General features: G+C 38.4%; 1 protein-coding gene across 16 annotated transcripts in view; it reads left to right on the top strand.

The window, feature by feature from the left end:
* ERC2 (ELKS/RAB6-interacting/CAST family member 2) overlaps window positions 1–18951 on the top strand; it is a 926312-nt gene that overhangs the window by 382357 nt on the left and 525004 nt on the right. For all 16 annotated transcript variants that reach the window (XR_008420534.1, XR_008420536.1, XR_008420537.1 and 13 more), the window contains one exon: window positions 539–706. Coding sequence is in view for 12 of the 16 variants with exons in the window: in XM_053898033.1 (XP_053754008.1) it covers window positions 539–706 (168 nt within the window). In the remaining 4 variants the exon portion in view is untranslated. The remainder of the gene's footprint in view (window positions 1–538; window positions 707–18951) is intronic.

The raw sequence follows: 18951 nt of genomic DNA, 5'->3' as shown, positions 1-18951 counted from the left end.
TTCTTACATGTTTGGAAAGCAGTCTTTCATAACACTGGAGAGTGGTCATCTCCACAGCATTTCCTTCCTCCAGTAGCATTTCCTTCCTCTTGGCAGCTTGTATTTTTCTCCTTCAGGAGTGTTTCTCTACATGTTTGTCTTCTTCCAGACATCTGTGGCATGGCTCATCATGTTCTCCATATTCCTGGAGGATGTTGCAGAGCACAAGCAGTGTTGTGCCTTCCCTGTGCAATGGAATAGTGATGTGCTTTGTTTTCTAGCTAATGGTTTCACAGCAGGGAGACATACTACTATTTCATAATGCCTTATTTTATATACACCTTATATTAAAAAAAGTGTCACAGTTCAGATACACATACGACAGGACTTTGAGGTGGATACAGGCTGTTAAAATGCATGGCATTGAGGTGCCCATGAGCAATGGTTTGACCATGCTGTGCTGAGAAGATGCACTGCTGCCCTGTTCCCTCCCCGGGCCTCCTGGTTACTGATGACCACTGTGTAAAACCACAATCTTCTTTCTTTTTCCTGACTTCAGGTAGATGCACTGAGATTACGCCTGGAAGAGAAAGAGTCTTTTCTCAATAAAAAAACAAAACAGCTGCAGGACCTCACAGAAGAGAAAGGGACACTGGCTGGAGAGATTCGAGACATGAAAGATATGTTAGAAGTGAAGGAAAGAAAAATCAATGTTCTTCAGAAGAAGGTAAGGAGCTGACATAAGCCATTCAGGCTGGGAATTGGTATCATCCATGTTTTGTCATTTCAGAGAAATTTTTGAGTACATGGAAAAGAAGAAATTATTTTTTTTAGAGTTTTAGGTTAGGAAGTATAAACTTAACATGCTGGCACTTAACTTACTGGTGGTTGTGTCATGCCATTCTTAGCATGGACTGATGAATTTTCTGTTTGTCTGAAAAATAAATAGAGATGATTCTTTTTATAGTTTCCAGCTTAAATATGGATAATTGTACAAATTTAGATATATGTCTAAAATAATAAAATGTCTGAAAAGTTAATTTTTTCTTTTTCCTTACCAAGAGTTGAACAATGTATTCTGTGGGTCTTGAAGGTATTTTAGATGCATTTTTTATTTATGTAAATTTTAGTAGCTCTTACCGTACTGAACCCATACGGATTTGTTGGGGGGAGTAATGTTTACACCTATTACTTAATTGCAGTCTGTCAGAGAACATATAATAAGTTCTGACTACAGTGGGCTAACACAGAAGATGCTTGATCTAGCTAGGGCCCTTCTTTCCTGTTTTACCATCAGCAGCTCATTTTCTCCATGTAGGGATCCAGATTTGGGGAATGTACCCTGATTTTTTTAAAAAAATTCCCATTTGCTACTACGTACAGTTTGGGGAACATAGGGTCCCCTACCGTCCCCCGGAAAAGAACAGGCAAGAAGAGAAAACGACTACCTGATCTTTTAAGAAAATAAGATATATTGGAAAGGCATAGGGCTGTCAGATTAATAGGCAGCCAGCGTGGAAACTGGGCAGGAACTGACAGTGGGCAGCACAAGCCAGCTGGCCGGGACACTGCTGCAGACAGGCATATTGCTGGACACCCCTACTGCAGCTGCAGCTGCAGACAAATGGACCTCTAACTGGCCCCTCCTCCTGGTGTCATTTGCCACTATCATCTCTCACCTTGTTTATATCAACAGCATCCTAGCTGTTTTTCCTGCTTTCACCCTTACCTTTCCTATAGGCTCTTCTTAACACAAAAGCTGGAGTAGTTCTTTTAAAACATAAAACAATTTATACCATTCTGATAAAAAATCTCCAGTTGCAGCCACCTACGTAATTTGTGCAGAATGAAAATTGTTCAAAGAGAATTTCTGAATGAGCATAAAACCAAGTCTGGGGCCCTTCAGAGTGTGGGGACCTGTGCAGTTACACAAGTCACATGCCCATGAAGCCACCCCTATCCCCTGTGGCTTCCATCCTCACTCTCAAGGTATTGGTGATCTGATGGATTATATTATTAATTATTTCTGTCAGAATCTTTACAGACAAGGCCCAGGTGTTTTGATCTCCTCTTTGCAGTGCCAACTAATTGACACAGATGTTTAGAAGAGATCTTGGAAGACATGACCAAGGACCCTTGAATCAATGGGGCCGTTGAGGGCAGATGGGACTAACAGAGAGACAGAGTGGCAGTTCTTAGAGTAGGTACTAAGGATTCAAAAGAAAACTTTTCACTTAAAATTCCCAGGAGTGAATGATGATGAAAGCTAACATTTATAGAACTTATGTTGAACACTGTATGCTGGATATTTTGCTATGCTCGTTATGTGCACTCTTTACTTACTCTTAATCATAATCCTTTGAGGCAGGTATAGTTAGTTATTAACCCAGGAAACTGAAGGACACTGAAGCTTATGGTAGGTAGGCAACCCAGATAGGTGCAAGGTTGTTTTTGTTTGTTTGTGTGTTTTGTTTTTTGTTTTTTTGTCTTTGGAAAAGTAGAATACAATGGTTAGTGCAAATTAAAAGAATAAGTGTATGGACCTCAAGTTTTATGATGATGATACCAGCTGTCAATCAAGGAAGAGCATCACAGTTCCTTGTTTTACCAGGAGTTGAGACTAAGTACTCTTATTCTTGAGGAATAAATGGCATTAATGTTATGAATGAAGATTTTGGGAAGGTACTTTCAATGCATAAGTGACAAAAGACATGTGCTGATGGGCACAGTTTGCGAAATTTTATACTTTGCTCCATAAGCCAGACTCAAAGGTTTGGAACTGGTTTGGAAGTTCTTGAGCAAAGTCAGTTGTATATTATGACTTCTTTGGGCAACGTGATCATAATCCCACTTATTTAAACCATGTAGATAATGGATTAGGAAGTATTTCATGTGTATTGGGAGAGGTTCTTCAGTTTTACATTTTTTTTCACTGAGTGTTTACCAACACATTTGGGGAGGAAATAACACCACTGGCAACATAGTGAAGGGGCAGGAATTCTATATACCTGCAATGTAAAGGACAGATAATCCCCAAAGAAGTAATACACACAATTCAGAAATCTAGTCAAAATGTGGAAATAATACAGAAGCTAATGGGCCAATGAAACATTGTCTTTGGGACTGAAGACTCAGAGTTTTGACCACATTCAGCCTAATTGGCTGTTTTAGGGCAGGTCTGGATTGGAACAGTGTAAGCTTTGGATTAGGGTGTGTTGGCATGGAAGAAATAATAAACTTATGTCAATGTCAGACACATAGTATTACTTAATATTTCTTTCTTATAGACTCTTTGGCAACCAGCACTGTGTTTTGATGCCAGTAGAAATGGGTATGCTCCTTTCATAGCCATGTTTAACCTGGCGAAGCTAGGCTTGCACCTCGTATCTGTCAGCCTTGCCTTCAGAGCTCTGAGTCTCAGAAATCTCATGTCCTCCATAAGCCATGTGAACAGGTCACATGTCTGGACAGCAGGCATGGACACGATGCCCTAATCATTTTTTTACTTGAGGAAGGAAGTGAAGTTGATGAAACAGAGAACCCCAGGTGACAGAATATCTCTGAGCAAGCTTTTGTAGGAACACAGCAGTCATCAAGTATAGATTTTGGTTCTACTGCAATTTGCCTCCACTCCATAATTCCCAGATACAGAGTTCTTTTAGTAGGGGGAAAAATGTGCATGTATGAAAATTGTTCAGTGGAGCATCCCCTTATGGCTGTGATGCTGAAGTCAGAGGAGCAGTATAGTTTTCAAGCTGCAGACTTAACATTCTGTTCTCATACCTGAATTCAGACTTCAACTGATGAAGTGCTACCTGACTATTGAGTTTTTGTAGGAAATGTCATAAAACCTTGATGACATTGTACATTTGGAAAGTGTATAATGTCCAGGATTTTAGGACATGGTAGCATTATTTGACCCAGATCAAATTCAGACTGTTATGTAGCTCATGCAACATAAACCTACTACCCAAGAAATTTTTAAAAAGTCATTAAATTGGACAAAAGTTCTATCTCCATTTTAATTCTAGGGCTCAGTCCCACTTTATAGAGCAGACGTACTTTATTTATTAGGGGTAGAAAAACAGATGGTGATTTCTCTGGAAGCCAAGTTCAGTAGCTACCTACTGGGCTTCATGGATTGCCCTGTGGGTTGGAAAGGGCAGGGAGGTGTGAGTGGAATTGGCTTCTAGGGGTGGCATCTATGGACCTGCCCACTTCAGCTTTATTCTACCAATTTGGAAGTGTGGTGGTGAAAATTATGAATGATGATAAGTTCAGAGGTAAAGACCCTACAGGACTATGGTTATTAGCATACTGGGTTTCTTCATGAAGTTTATTAAAAATAAAAAATAAAAAACAATTACCTGAGAAGATGATTATAGAACATGGAGATTTCCATGTTGGTGTAAAGTAGGGAGCACTTTTTGACTCAATTGATCTTTTTCCTGGTGTTTAAACATCCAGTTGCACTTTTATATTATTATTGGCAAGCCTCCTGTTTTTTGAACACGTGCAAAATCATATTATTTTTGCATTTACTGAGTGTTTCCTATGCGTCAGTAAGTCACTACTCTAGGTCCTGGAGGCTCAAAGGGATATAACATAGTCTCTAGTCCTCAGGAAGCTGATAGTCTGGTTGGGGAGATAGACATGCATAATCCTAAATGTAAGTACAGTGGAGAGCAACATGGCATATTACCAGAAACAAACTGCTTGATGAATGCAAACAGCAGAAGCTAATTCTGCTACCTTGAGCAAAAAGGAGTTAGTTTATGGCAAGGATATCCAGAGCCCCAATGTCTGGCTGGTAGAACAAGATTAGAAATGATCAAGAGTCAGGACAGCTGTAGAAGACTAAGAGAAAAGAGCGAGTGCCACGATCTCATAACCAGGAGTGTCTGTTCAGGTGTCTTCTCTGTTGATGCCTGCCCTCTCACCTTCCTCCCTCTTCCCTTACATCACACTGTTGGTTGAGATTTAAAGTCCTGGGGCAGAGCTCCAAATTTCATACAGGTGCCTCTCATTGGTAGGATCTAACCAAACCTGCCCTAAAAGGAATCTGGGAAATGTGGTTCCAAGCTTTACACCTGAGATTTCCACTCAGTTCTTGTGTCACTTACACTGGGAAATCTTTGCTGACATTGCAGGCTGGGAGAGGTTTTATACTTTTAAAGAACCATTTCTTGGCTCAGTTTGAAATTCTGCATCCCTTTAGTGAGTGTTGGCTTCCCTCCCATGGCTAATCTCCTTGAGTGCCCCAACCGTGATCATCAAGATACTTCCAGCTTTTTGCAGAATTCTTGGCAGGTGATGGTCCTCAATCAATATGCATTGGGTGAATAAATTATATCAGCAAATTCTGAATGAATGAGAACTTGGGAGAAGAGAAATCATTTTGAGATCCACTCCTGGCCCAAGAATATTGTTAGCTATTAGGAGTCTTTTGCCCCAGTGAAATGTTAGACTCACTTATTGTTCCCAGGACAGAATGTTCTCTGTAGGCTGCAAGATGGAACCACCCCATGGATAATAAAACGGATGAGGAAATTACTTCTGCTCTACCCACATCTAACACCTCAAGCCTTGGTTCCATTACCCTGACAAGATAAAAATGGATTAAGGCTTGAGTAAGGGCACTTAACTACTCTTGCTTCATTTTCCTTTTTAATAAAAAGAATATGTGACATTTATCAAGTATACTGTCTTGCTCTGCAAAGAGACTAATGCTTCCTCCTCTAGTTCTCACTTCTAACTTACTGGATTGTTAGAGGCATGGTATTCTATAGAGTGATAAGATGGAATTATTGATCATTCATGGTTATTTTTAATTATGACCATGCAAATGATAATTTTTTATAACAAAAGGATTATTTACTATTCATTGAGCCCTTACTATACACCAGACACTGTGCTAAGGGCTTTGCATCCTTAGGTTATGGGTCCTTATGACAAACCTAATGGCAGATATGTGCTACCACAATCCCTATTTTTAAAAGAGGAGACTGGTTTAAACTTGTGTGACTTGAGTAACTTGTCCAGACTCTACCCAGTAGGAAACTGATGGAGCTATTCTTAAACACCCCACTATTCTTATATTTTTCTGTTTTGTGATCCTGCCTCACTCATGGGGCAAGTGGGATCATTAACTTTAAGAGCTAAACTCTAGTATGAGCAAATTACCTGAGGTTGACACAAAAGGATGCCTGTATTTATACATTATCAACCAACAGAGATGAGGTAACTAATGTGATAAAAAATAGGAAACCAATTAAGTTAATAAAATACAACATCAGTTCTGGTTAAAAACGTATGTTAATATGTATGTTAAGCTATATTTAGAAAAAAGATTGTGATAATCTTCAGTTTACTTTTGTTTTACTTTTCCCCCATGAGATTCTTCATGTACCATTCTAAGCCACTGGATTGTTTTGCTGCTTCATTTTCAAAGGATTGCACCACGCTTGCTATCATAGTAATTTCACTTTGTTTTGGTAGTTGGCTTACAGAACCAAGATCTCAAAATAAGACCTGAGGCATCTAAGCAACTTGCCTGGATGAGTTCCAATGTATTTGTGATTTGGGAGACTTCTCACCTGGTCCGAGAGGACATGGTCTGGGAAGCTGCTCCACTTTGCTGTGAGATGCTCACTTTAAGGTCTGACCTCGGTGTAGGCAGGCTCACTCTGCATCTGAAGCCAGGAACTGGGCTGGCGTCCAAGGGTTGGAGCGGCAACCAGGGTGGCTGTGAATCTGAGGCAGGGTTCTCGACCAGGAGATACTTTACAACCCTCCCACCCCAGGAACATTTGGCAATGTCTGGGGATAGTTTTGGTTGTCACAGCAGGGGGATTGCTACAAGCATCTGGTGGGTAGTGTCCAGGGGTGCTGCTAAACATCCTGCAATGCACAGGAGATGCTTCCCACCCTCCAAAGCAAATGATGATCCAGACCAAGCCCTGGTCTATAGGATTCCTCTTCTTCCCATGCATGGCCTATCCGACTTGTCTTGGCTTTCTCTTGAGATAGTATTCCTTAAAATGATTTTTACTTTGTATAACGTTGTTCTCTCCATTATCTCTGAATATTGTCTCAGCTGATGTGATTAACATTTTTAGCTACACTTTTTCTCTAGCATCATTATAAGAAGTTTACAGAGATGAACATCTTGTGTATGTGCATATGATATTTGAACTATTACTATTATTTTCTCTTTTATATTTTTGATGTGTAAGAATCCATACTTTATAAAGAGTGTGTGTGTGTGTGTGTGTGTGTGTGTGTGTGTGTGTGTGTGTATACATCACTCTTGGGGCGCCTGGGTGGCTCAGTTGGTTGGGCCACCCACTTTAGCTCAGGTCATGATCTTGCAGTTCGTGAGTTCAAGCCCCGTGTCGCTCTCTGTGCTGACAACTCAGAGCCTGGAGCCTGCTTCGGATTCTGTGTCTCCCCCTCTCTCTACCCCTCCCCTGCTCATGCTCTGTGTCTCTCTGTCTCTCAATAATAAGTAAACGTTAAAAAACTTTTTTTAAAGAGTATATATATATGTGTGTGTGTGTGTGTGTGTGTATCACTCTTGAAATATTAAAATTATTTAGAATTATTGAAACTTTTGACTACATTGATCATATCAACTAATTTAGAGGGAGGCGCTAGTTAGCTGTAATATAGGGAATATATAATAGAAATGAAGCATCTTAGTTAGACTGATGGATGGATCATCCAAATCCACCATTCACACCAACAGGGATGGATATTCCAGCAGGTATCACCCAGTTTAAATTTCTTTGGCTAAATGCCAGCATTCTAGTCATTTAGAAAAGTGACCTTTAAGGCTTTTTTTTTTTTCTGAAAAAAAATGTACTTGATTTTAGTACCCTTTGGGGCTGAAAATCTAATTTCTGTATTCACATTTAATATATTTTTCATATATTTTATCTAGTTATTTGGGACGTGAAAATATTGATTGTGGACTGAATATAGTTTTAAATAATATGTTGCTTAAATATTTGTAACTAAAATGTATTGTCTAGAGTAGTGTTTGTGACTTGCCAGGTTTTTTTCAAAGAGTGCCTTCTTCAGTCTAAAAAATATAAGAAAATCCCAACCCACTACATCATATAGCAAATTCTCTCTGTGTATTCTGTTTGTATGGTTATTGGTGTTTGCACGTTGTTCGGCCTAAGCAGAACATCTTTGTTCTGGCATCAGTTAATATTTTGTATCTTTATTGTGGCTTGAAATTGATGCCAAAGTTTCTGGTACTAATGAAATCATACAGGACAAATAATCACCAAGCATGTGTAGCTCCTATTCTTGGCTGGAATTATTTGCCCAATGTTAGTGATGACCTAGGCAAAAATCATCTTGGTGATTTTAATCAATTGATCCCATTGCAAGAATGAAGTGATATTTTGAAGGTCACTTTGCATCCCTTGAGTAGAGATGTGGCTTCTTTGGTAAACCTAAGCTTCTTTATGAAGCAGTAAATTCACCAGCCTCCATTTTCATGTGTATTACTAAGAAATTTGAAGTTGCCATTCTCTTAGAGATGATATTCATAAAATGATATTTTGTTGTCAAAAGAACTAAAAAGTTCACCTTCTAAAGAGATTTCAAGAAGCCTGCTCATTCATTCATGCATTCATTCAGGAGCTATAGTTACTGTCTTAGCTGCATCTTTCTATTCCCTGGCTCTATTGGACACAACCCTATGTGATAGGACTTTAAAAGATATGTAAAAGTAGGTATGCTGATGAAGTGTGGACAATCCTAAAGACAGATATGAGAGAACAGAAAACCTGGAAGATACTTGATGGGCCCTTCTGGTCGGGTCTTTTCATTCTTTCCACTCAGGACTGAGAAGTCCTGAGAAAAAAAGTGACTTGTTTAGAGTCACAGAGCTAATTAGTGACAGGGCCTGCGCTCTGGTGACACTTTTCCTTTTTCTTCTTTCCATTCCTCTGTGACATCTGAGGCCTTGGGCGCCATCACTCTATTCTGCCCAGTTTGCCTTCCTTTTCGTTGTACCATCCAGTCATCCAACAAAACATGTTCAGCATTGTAATGATCTGGATGCTCTGCAGGCACTGGGGGATACATAGGCTATTGAAGAAAATTTCTGCCTTCTATGAGCTCACACTCATAGAAAAAACAAAACAATACTAAAGATTCAATTACAGGGCAGTAAGTGCTGTGTGCAATGCCAGCCAGGTGCATGGTGCACAGAGAAGGGGCTCCTCACCTATTGAGAGTAGAGATGGCCAGTGGAAAAGTTGATGACTAAATCAAGAGCTGAGGGATTAGGAGGTGTTGTCCAGTCAAAGCAGTGAGAATACCATTTGCAAAGATTTGGCTGGAAGAGGCAGCACAGTGCATTTGGTGGAATAAGAAGTAAAAGTAATTTAATATAGATGGACCACACTCCCCTGCCCCATTAGGAAACAGATTTCACAGTTAGAAGTTTTTCTATTCTGTGTGTCTTCTAGCAATTAAATATATTTTATAATTAAGGTTTGAGAGTCATTTTGACTTCTATATTATAAATGTTCTCTTCCAATCCCTTGTGACTTGCAAGTGGCAGGAGTGATTATCTGTGTTATTTCAAAATGCAGTTCAGGGCCAGATCATGCTGAGAACTGATTCTTATTCAACAAGAAAGCTGAGCCTGAGCCAGAGGAGGCAAATTCTCTTTTAAATAAATATTTGCTTCTGGGTTAAGATCTTATTTTCTGTACTCAATTTCAGCATGATGGATTTTTAAAGGTTTGTTTATAATTACCTGTAAAATCCCTTGAAGATTTAAGATAAAAATGCTTAGAGTATCCTGACAGTGGCTGCTACCCTAATGGATACAGGCATCTTGACACATCTGTCAATCTCAGCTGCCAGCTGTTGTTGTTTTGTGATATGGGATTAGAGGTGGTTGAGCTTTTACATATTTCAGTCTGGAGATGATTCCGTCCTTCTTCCCACATACTCCCCAGGCCATTTGATTTAAATCAACCTTATTTATGTGGGAAGGAAAGTCTTCTGTCTGTCTTTTTTACTTATCCTGTGTTTGGCAATGAATTCTGCTTTGTTATGAAGAGTTTGCACATATCTGTATTAGCATTTATCGTGGTGTATTGTGCAGAGAAGTTCATAATTCACAACTTTTGTAGTATGTATCTAAGTTTCCCGTAAGAATAACTGCAAATTAGGGATGATGTGTTCTTGGGGCATATAATGCCACAGTCATTGCGGGTAATGGGCACCTTAATACTTTTCTGATACTATAGTCTCATTGCCATGTTGTTCCTTTATCCTTACCTGGTTATACTACACCTTTTGCAAACTAAAAGAAGTAAAACAGTCTCTTCCCTGTTTTTATATTATTTTTGTTTCCCTTCCCTTATGTTCATCTGTTTTGTCTCTTAAAGTACTCATATGAGTGAAGTCATATGATTTTTGCCTTTCTCTGACTGACTAGTTTCACTTAGCATAATACCCTCCAGTTCCATCCACGTAGTTGCAAATGGCAAGATTTCATTCTTTTTGATTGCCGAGTAATACTCCATTGTATATATATATACCACACCTTCTTTATCCATTCATCCATCGATGGACATTTGGGCTCTTTCCATACTTTGGCTATTGTTGATAGTGCTGCTATAAACATGGGGGTGCATGTGTCCCTTCAAAACAGCACACCTATATCCCTTGGATAAATGCCTAGTAGTGCAATTGCTGGGTTATAGGGTAGTTCTATTTTTAGTTTTTTGAGGAACCTCATTACTGTTTTCCAGAGTGGCTGTACCAGCTTGCATTCCCACCAACAATGCAAAAGAGATCCTCTTTCTCCTCATCCTCGCCAACATCTGTTGTTGCCTGAGTTGTTAATGTTAGCAATTCTGACAGGTGTAAGGTGGTATCTCATTGTGGTTTTGATTTGTATTTCCCTGATGATGAGTGATGTTGAGCATTTTTTCATGTGTCGGTTGGCTATCTGGATGTCTTCTTTGGTGACGTGTCTATTCATGTCTTTTGCCCGTTTCTTCACTGGATTATTTGTTATTTGGGTGTTGAGTTTGATAAGTTCTTTGTAGATTTTGGATACTAACCCTTTATCTGATATGTCATTTGCAAATATCTTCTCCCATTTTGTTGGTTGCCTTTTAAGTTTTGCTGATTGTTTCCTTCGCTGTGCAGAAGTTTTTTATTTTGATGAGGTCCCAGTAGTTCATTTTTGCTTTTGTTTCCCTTGCCTCTGGAGACATGTTGAGTAAGAAGTTGCTGTGGGCAAGATCAAAGAGGTTTTTGCCTGCTTTCTCCTCAAGGATTTTGATGGCTTCCTGTGTTACATTGAGGTCTTTCATCCATTTTGAGTTTATTTTTGTGTATGGTGTAAGAAAGTGTCATACCTTCTTTTTAGATTGCTGATTTTGAGACTAGCAATAACACCAACATGTAATCAGCTCTTGGATGATGTAATTATAGTTTATAAAAGTAATTTACAATTCTAACAAAAGTGTTATGGTAGGTAGAATTCTAAGATGGCCCCCAAGATTTCCTACCTCCCTAGTGTCCATTTTCTGAATAATGCCAAGAACTGTGAATATGATAGATTTAACCCATTATTATATGATGTCATATGGCATAGTTGACTTTAAGAAAGATTTTTGAGTGGGTTTGACCTAGTCACATGAGCCCTTTAAAATGGCGGTTTGTTCAGAAGAAGTTAGAAAATAATTTTGTAGATGAGTGTGTCTCACTCTGATAATAGATAATTACCAATGCATTCACTTATGATTGCTTTTTCTTTAAAAGAAAAAAACACATTACAAAACAAGTGCCTTATACTATGGAAAACAATAAAGTACTCCATGATCATAAAAAATAAAATAAAATAAAATAAAATAAAATAAAATAAAATAAAAATAAAATCTGAGTCCTAAAGTCAGAAACAGGAATGTCTGAGATTCAAAATATGAGGAGGACTTACTATGTGAGTAGTTCTGTACTGTTGACTTGAAGATGGAGGGGGCTATGTGGCCAGGAATTGGGGCAGCCCCTGGGCTGTGAGTGGTTCCTGCTAACATCCACCAAGGAAGCAAGGACCTCAATCCTGAGACCACAAGAGCTAAATTTTGCCAATAACAAGAGTAAGCTTGGAAGTGGATATTTCTGTAGAGCCTCCGGGGAAATACTCATTCTGGCTTATACCCTGATTTCTTTCTTGTGATTTCCTGAACAGAAACCCCAGCCAGACAGTGCTGGACTTCTGGACTTTTGGCCCATAGAACTGTGAGCTGATAAGTGGAAGTTGTTTCAAGCCACTAAATTGGCAGTCTTTTGTTACACAGCAAGAGAAAACCCAATACAAGTACATATTAAAATAACTGTCAGTAGTAACAAACCTGCTACAGAAATCCAGAAGTAAGTAAATAGTAGTAGAGTTCACAGGATACTGACAAGGAGTATTGGCCCACTAAAGTGGTATGGTGGTAACTGTAATAAAAGCAGTTTCCAATGACTTTGGCTACTTAGCTTAGAAACTATGGGAGTTTTGATGAAATGTTTTAATTGTAATGGGATTTGCATTATTTCAAAATATATGAGTGAGCCATTATTAGTTTTCATATTATACTATTTCAGATTGTATAATTAATATGTTTGTGTCTTCTTCCTTATTAAACCCTGGGTTCAGCAAAGGAAGTAACTGGGTATTACTTATGTTTTTAGTCCTAGTAGCAAGCACAGTGCTTGGCCTGTGGTAGGTGCTTATTAATAAGGGTTAGCTGGAAAATTGAAATGTAGAATAAAATTGAAAATAGATTAAATAACAAATCTGTCCAAAGTTCTGGTGAGATTCAGAGCAACTAAACAAATAGGAAGGTTGTGTTCCAATAAAACTTTATTTACAAAAACAGGCTGTACACCAGATTTGTCCCATGAGCTATATAGTTTGATGAGCTCTGGTGTAGATCACAAATGAATATAGCTTGGAAGCAATTCTATCATACAACAACCTTCATGGCAACTGAAATTTTTAAAAAAATATATTCCAAATTATTTGATAAGGTTGAACAAGGTATACTTCTTTTCAGGGCTTTATTTATTTGCCTCAGACATTCCTCTTGGTGCAATGGGAAGTAAGTCATTTGTTCCCAAGGGTGAGGTCTTCCCAAGTTCTACTGCATTCTGCTAACCGTTCTTGTGAGTAAAGTTTGAATGGGGCAAAGTTAAGCAAACAGGCTATACTCAAATGAATAGTACTTATTGACTTGGGGTGGAGATATTTCTTTCTGTAGTATTAAAATATGAAGTTACATTTTTTTAGGTTCCATATGATGCTCTGACTTACAAAAATATATGAAGGGTAGCATACATATAAACCAAGGGTTTCTCCACATTATGAATGTTTGTGAATTTGTGAATAGCTGGAGGCATAGACAAGGGTGGCCAGGTGGAAAGGCGAAAATAGAGGCAAGGATCCTTTGCCATTCCATGTTACCAACTTTTAATTGGAGCTTACAGTGGAATATTCTTTGAAAGAGATACAAGCAGGTATAAAATGTGAGGTAGCTGGGGACAGACAAATGTGGGGCAGTTGACCAAAGCTGCCATTTACTGATTCTTCACCTGGGAATTCATCCTAAGGAAAAATTAAGGATGTAGGCATAGATGTAACCACAGCCTCATTCATCACATGGTTCTTTAGTTTTGTTTTGTTTTTTTTTCTGATCAGTGAAAATATTATAAAGTAGAGGAGTGGCTAAATAAATGATGATATATTTCTATGTGGAAATTTTGCCAATAGAAAATTTTTATAGAAGAATATTCAATGATAATAGAAAGATATTCAAATTATTTTGTTGATTGAGATAAACAGCTTCTGATATGTATATACAGAAAATGATCAGAAGATGCCTGTTTTCTCATACCCTTGCCACCACAGTATGACTCTATTTTCATTTTTAAAAGTTTATACATACACATATACATGTACATATACATGCATGCATCAATAGAATTAATTTGTTAAGAACATGGACTGTGACGGCCTGGCTTTGAATCTTAGCTTATGGGCTTTTTAAACTTAAGCAAAGTTACTTACATTTTCTCTGCCTCATTTTCCCTATCTTTAGAATGAGGATAAGCTCACATCTCACTTTCTGTCTCAATTCTTTTCAACATACTAGGTGTTTGAGTGGTCTTTGTTCAGTGAACAAAGTGCCCAACACTGTTGGTGCACAACAAAATTATTTCATCTAAAAATCTGAATGTAAATGCTAGATCCATCAACTCTTTCAAAGAACTTGGAAAGAAAGTGGAATTACTTCATAAAGATCATTTAAAATTGATTTTTAAATTTGCATGCAGTAAAACTCATTCTTTGTGTTGTACATTTCTATGGGTTTTGACAAAAGTGCAGAGTTGTATAACTACCTTCACAATCATGATAAAGGACAGGTCATTCATCTCAGAGACCTCCGTTGTGCTGCCCCCTCTGCAGTCAACCCTTCTTCCCATAGTTTTGACCTTTTCCAGAATGTCATAGAAATGGAATTATACAGTATATAATTATATACGTATATAGTATGTCACATCTGGCTTCTTTCACTTAGCATAATGCATTTGAAATTCATCCATGTTATAGCTTTTATCAATTGTTCATTCTAAAGATAATACTTTTAAAGATAACTCCTATTATTTATGAAACATTCTGTATTATAGCCACCTGGGTCACTTATCCCTGAGGTTGTCCTGAAGCCAGAGTTGCAACAGTGCAAGATGTTAGTGCCAAGGAAGACTTGAGAGACAGCCTAGTCCAACTTGGCTTTAGTTGAGAAGGTGAGGGTTCTGAGAGCCAGAAATCACATGCATTATCCCAGGTGAGCTTAAGTCAGAGTTAAGCGCAGAACCCAGAGCCTTGATGTTAAACTAGCAGTTATATTGGAAATCAGATAGGGTAAATCTTCTGGTGAAGGACTTGAGGAAAAGCCCCTGAAGGGCAGGGAGAGGTGTGTGGAGTTTGTGTGTGCATGTTTGTGTGGTATGATATGTTGTGTTGAAAGGATGACATTAAATTATTTTTAGAAGGAAAACCAATACTGTTTTGTGTTTAGAATTAGAAGAAAGGATCTTCTATCATTATTTTTATTTTGTAATAGGGGTGAGTTTGTGTAAATCTACCACCGTTTTCTAGCATTTATCATAAGCACTGGTTTAGAGAGTGGCCAGCAGGTGTCATAGATGTCACTTTCATCCCCGGAGCAGATAACATGGTAATTGGCCAATTCCTTATGAGGTTAGTGAGCACCAGATCCCCACAGAAAGCTCACACTAGGTTCTGAAATGTGCAGAGGTGTATGGTTTGCTCTCAAGCCTGAGTTAGAAAGAGTGCTTTTTGGGGCGCCTGGGTGACTCAGTTCGTTGAGTGTTCGACTCTTGATTTCGGTGAGGTCATGATCTCACAGTATGTGAGATTGAGTCCTGCACCAGGCTCTGTGCTGTCAGCACAGAGCCTGCTTGGGGTTCTCGCTCTCCCTCTCCCTCTCCTCCTCCCCCCACTCAAGCTCTCTTTCTCAATTAAAAAAAACATTAAAATAATGCATTTATCGTTTGTTATTTATCCTGTTTATCTTTTATTTATAAAGGCACAGTACTGGGGCACCTGGGTGGCTCAGTCGGTTAAGCGTCTGACTTCAGCTCATGGTTCATGGGTTCAAGCCCCATGTCAGGCTCTGTGCTGACAGCTCAGAGCCTGGAGCCTGCTTTGAATTCTCCCTCTCTGCCCCTCCCCTGCTCGCTTACACGAGCTCTCTCTCTCTCCCAAAAATAAACATTAAAAAAAAATAAAAGCACAGTACTACTTTATTTTAAATAGTTTACATGTAAGTACCATATTATATATCTTTCTTTATTTTTTTTAATTTTTAAAAAAAATTTTTTTTTCAACGTTTTTTATTTATTTTTGGGACAGAGAGAGACAGAGCATGAACAGGGGAGGGGCAGAGAGAGAGGGAGACACAGAATCGGAAACAGGCTCCAGGCTCCGAGCCATCAGCCCAGAGCCTGACGCGGGGCTCGAACTCACGGACCGCGAGATCGTGACCTGGCTGAAGTCGGACGCTTAACCGACTGCGCCACCCAGGCACCCCTATATATCTTTCTTTAAAAGAAATAATGAAATAGGGGCGCCTGGGTGGCTCAGTAAGTTGAGTGTTTGACTCTTAATTTCAGCTCAGGTCATGCATGATCCCTGGGTCATGGAATCCAGCCCCACATCAGGCTCCATGCTGAGCGTGGAGCCTGCTTGGGATTCATTCATATTCTCTCTCTCTCTCTCTCTCTCTCTCTCTCTCTCTCTCTCTCTCTCTCCCTCTCTCTCCCTCTCTCCCCCTGCCTCTTCCTCTCTCCCCCTATCTCCCTCTCCCCTCTCTTTCTGCTCCTCTCACCAGTTCATGCTCTCTCTCTCAAGTAAGATAAATAAATAAACAAATAGAAATAGCAAAATAGCTTTTTATTTCTTAAAAAAGTGCAATTAGATTTTTAAAAATGGAATCTCTTTTAAATAGGTGATAGGGATTAAGGAGGGCACTTGTAATGAGCACCAGGTTATGTATGGAAGGGTTGAATCACTATATTGTACACCTGAAGCTAATATGACACTGTACAGTAACTAACAGGAATTTAAGTAAAAAACTTAAAAAAATGAAAAAAATGGAATCTCTTAAGTCTATAATAAAATATTTATCCATTTTTATTACATAATGCAATGAAAAAAATAAATATTTAACCATAAGGAAAATTTAGATTTATGGTTTATAATATGAAAGAAAAAACTTCTATAAATAACATGAAACATTTATTCACTAATTTAACTTGGTCACAGTATTGCATGTTTATACCCATGTACATATCAGCACATTTTCCTTTGTATTATTTTAAACCTTTCTTTAAAAAAGTTTTCATAACAGTTGACAGAACAGAATGTAGTTAAGCATCCGAAGTAATGTATATATTTGCTCCATTTACAATAACTTTAACTTAAATCTATGGTAAACATGGCAATTGTCATAACGAAATATACGTTATTTGCCATTTTATACTCTAAACTCTTGAGGAACTATAATTGGTTCCTTTGGTTTGATATTTCATTTCCGTTTATAGTCCAAACATTTGTTGTGCATTTCTGTGTGGTTTAGTTATGTTTTCATATCGGTACTACCAGACCTTCACTTAGAACATCAAGCTGAATGTTTTTTTCTCTTTGAATAATTCATCTTTTAAAGTACCTTCCCTCCTATAGAGTGTCTACATTTGAGGAAATGGAAACTAAGCAGAGAATGTGCTAAGTGTTATGGTAGTTGACAAACTATTTTGGTTAGATAAGTCTCCCAATTGGAGTGTCAAAATGGATTAGTCTAACTCAGGGAGAGAAGAAGAAGGTAGAAAATAATGTCCAAAATGCTTACGAAAGTGAAGAGCTGTGACAGGGAAAGGGCCTTAGACACCATCCCTCTGTTGCATTGAAGGAAAAATCAAGAACGCCAATTTTAGGCATTAAAATTGCCTTACAGTGCATGGGAGGTGCTAATTTGCTCAGACATCTTTTGGCAAACTTGCATGTAGAATCTCCTTAGTCCTGTTGTTATTTATGTATAGTAGTACCTGCAGCCAGAGAGCTATCTTCCTGGACTTGCCTCTTTCTAACTGAGACTAAAGGCTTGAGGAATATAGGAGATGTCAGTAGCAACAAGCAACTTGAATTCCTCAAGATAAAGACCATGGCTGGGAAGAATTGAGCAGGCAAGTAAAGGTTACTGACTCCACATTAATAATAAATTTACGAGAGTATGGAAAAAATCATGCCAGGCCATCTTTATCGTTTTCTAGGTGGACGTGCAAGATTAAAGAAAGGAATTCAATAGCTATAATATCTGGAATTGAGTAAATCATCTAATTCAGTGTCTCCACAAATCTTTGGGGGCTGTGGGGGTGGGGGCAGGGGATGGGGAGAACCTCAATGAGAATTGGCTCTGAGTACTGTCATGTGGATTCAATTTGGCTGTTGTAATAAATTACAATGGAACAAGGTCCATTGGGACGATGTTGGGATCAATAGAAGGTCAGGCTGTAACATCTCCAGCAGTGGTCTGGAAGAATGGATAACACACTTTATTAAGGTTGGCAGGCCAGAAGGCTTTGGTGCTGTTGTGGTCACCACCAATGTCATTAGCCTTTATGAAGCACCTGTTGGATCTGGGCACTCTGGGGAGTGCTAGGAGAAAGACAGACTGTGTATAATTGTCCAAATGGTCAACCTGTTTAAAAATGTTGATAATAGGTACAATTTATTGAATACTTATAGAGCTGCCATGCATAGTGCTAAGCCTTGTTTATGGATTATTTATTTTAATCCTATTGAAATCATTTTTTTTGTCTACATTATGTAAATGGGAAAAGTAAGGTATAGAGAATTACAATGGGTGATGCAGCTAGTAAGTGGCAGCAATAGGTTATGAACCGAGGTCATCTGATTTTCTCTTAATTACTATGTATGTATATAGTATCACTATGTGCTCATGGAGAAAACATATGTTCAATTATTAGTTCATTTATCCAGTTGTTTATTCATTCAGCAAACATTCTAAATGTAATTAAGGCATTCCTGGTGTAGCAGAAGAGACAAAACCTATTTAAAGGTAATTTAAAAAAATGGTAATATTATGACTCTAATACAGGTATAACATGAACATGTGTTAAAGATTTTATTTAACTCATTAATTGATGAAGGAACCAGTCAGATATTAGAACTGGAGAGAGAACCTGGATAGCAGAAATATTTGTAGATCAGAAATACTGAAATGGATTTGCAAATGGTGATAAAACTGGTTTTCCCCAAATATGGAGGTGAGTCAAAAAACTTCAACTGCTCAGGTCAGAATTGTATGATGATAAACAAGAATTATTTTTATTGCTGTG

This window comes from Panthera pardus, unplaced genomic scaffold (assembly GCF_024362965.1).
Source record: "Panthera pardus isolate Hobbes unplaced genomic scaffold, ASM2436296v1 HiC_scaffold_8, whole genome shotgun sequence".
In the NCBI taxonomy this organism is placed as follows: Eukaryota; Metazoa; Chordata; class Mammalia; order Carnivora; family Felidae; genus Panthera; species Panthera pardus.
This window is presented reverse-complemented; position numbering and strand designations above follow the sequence as displayed.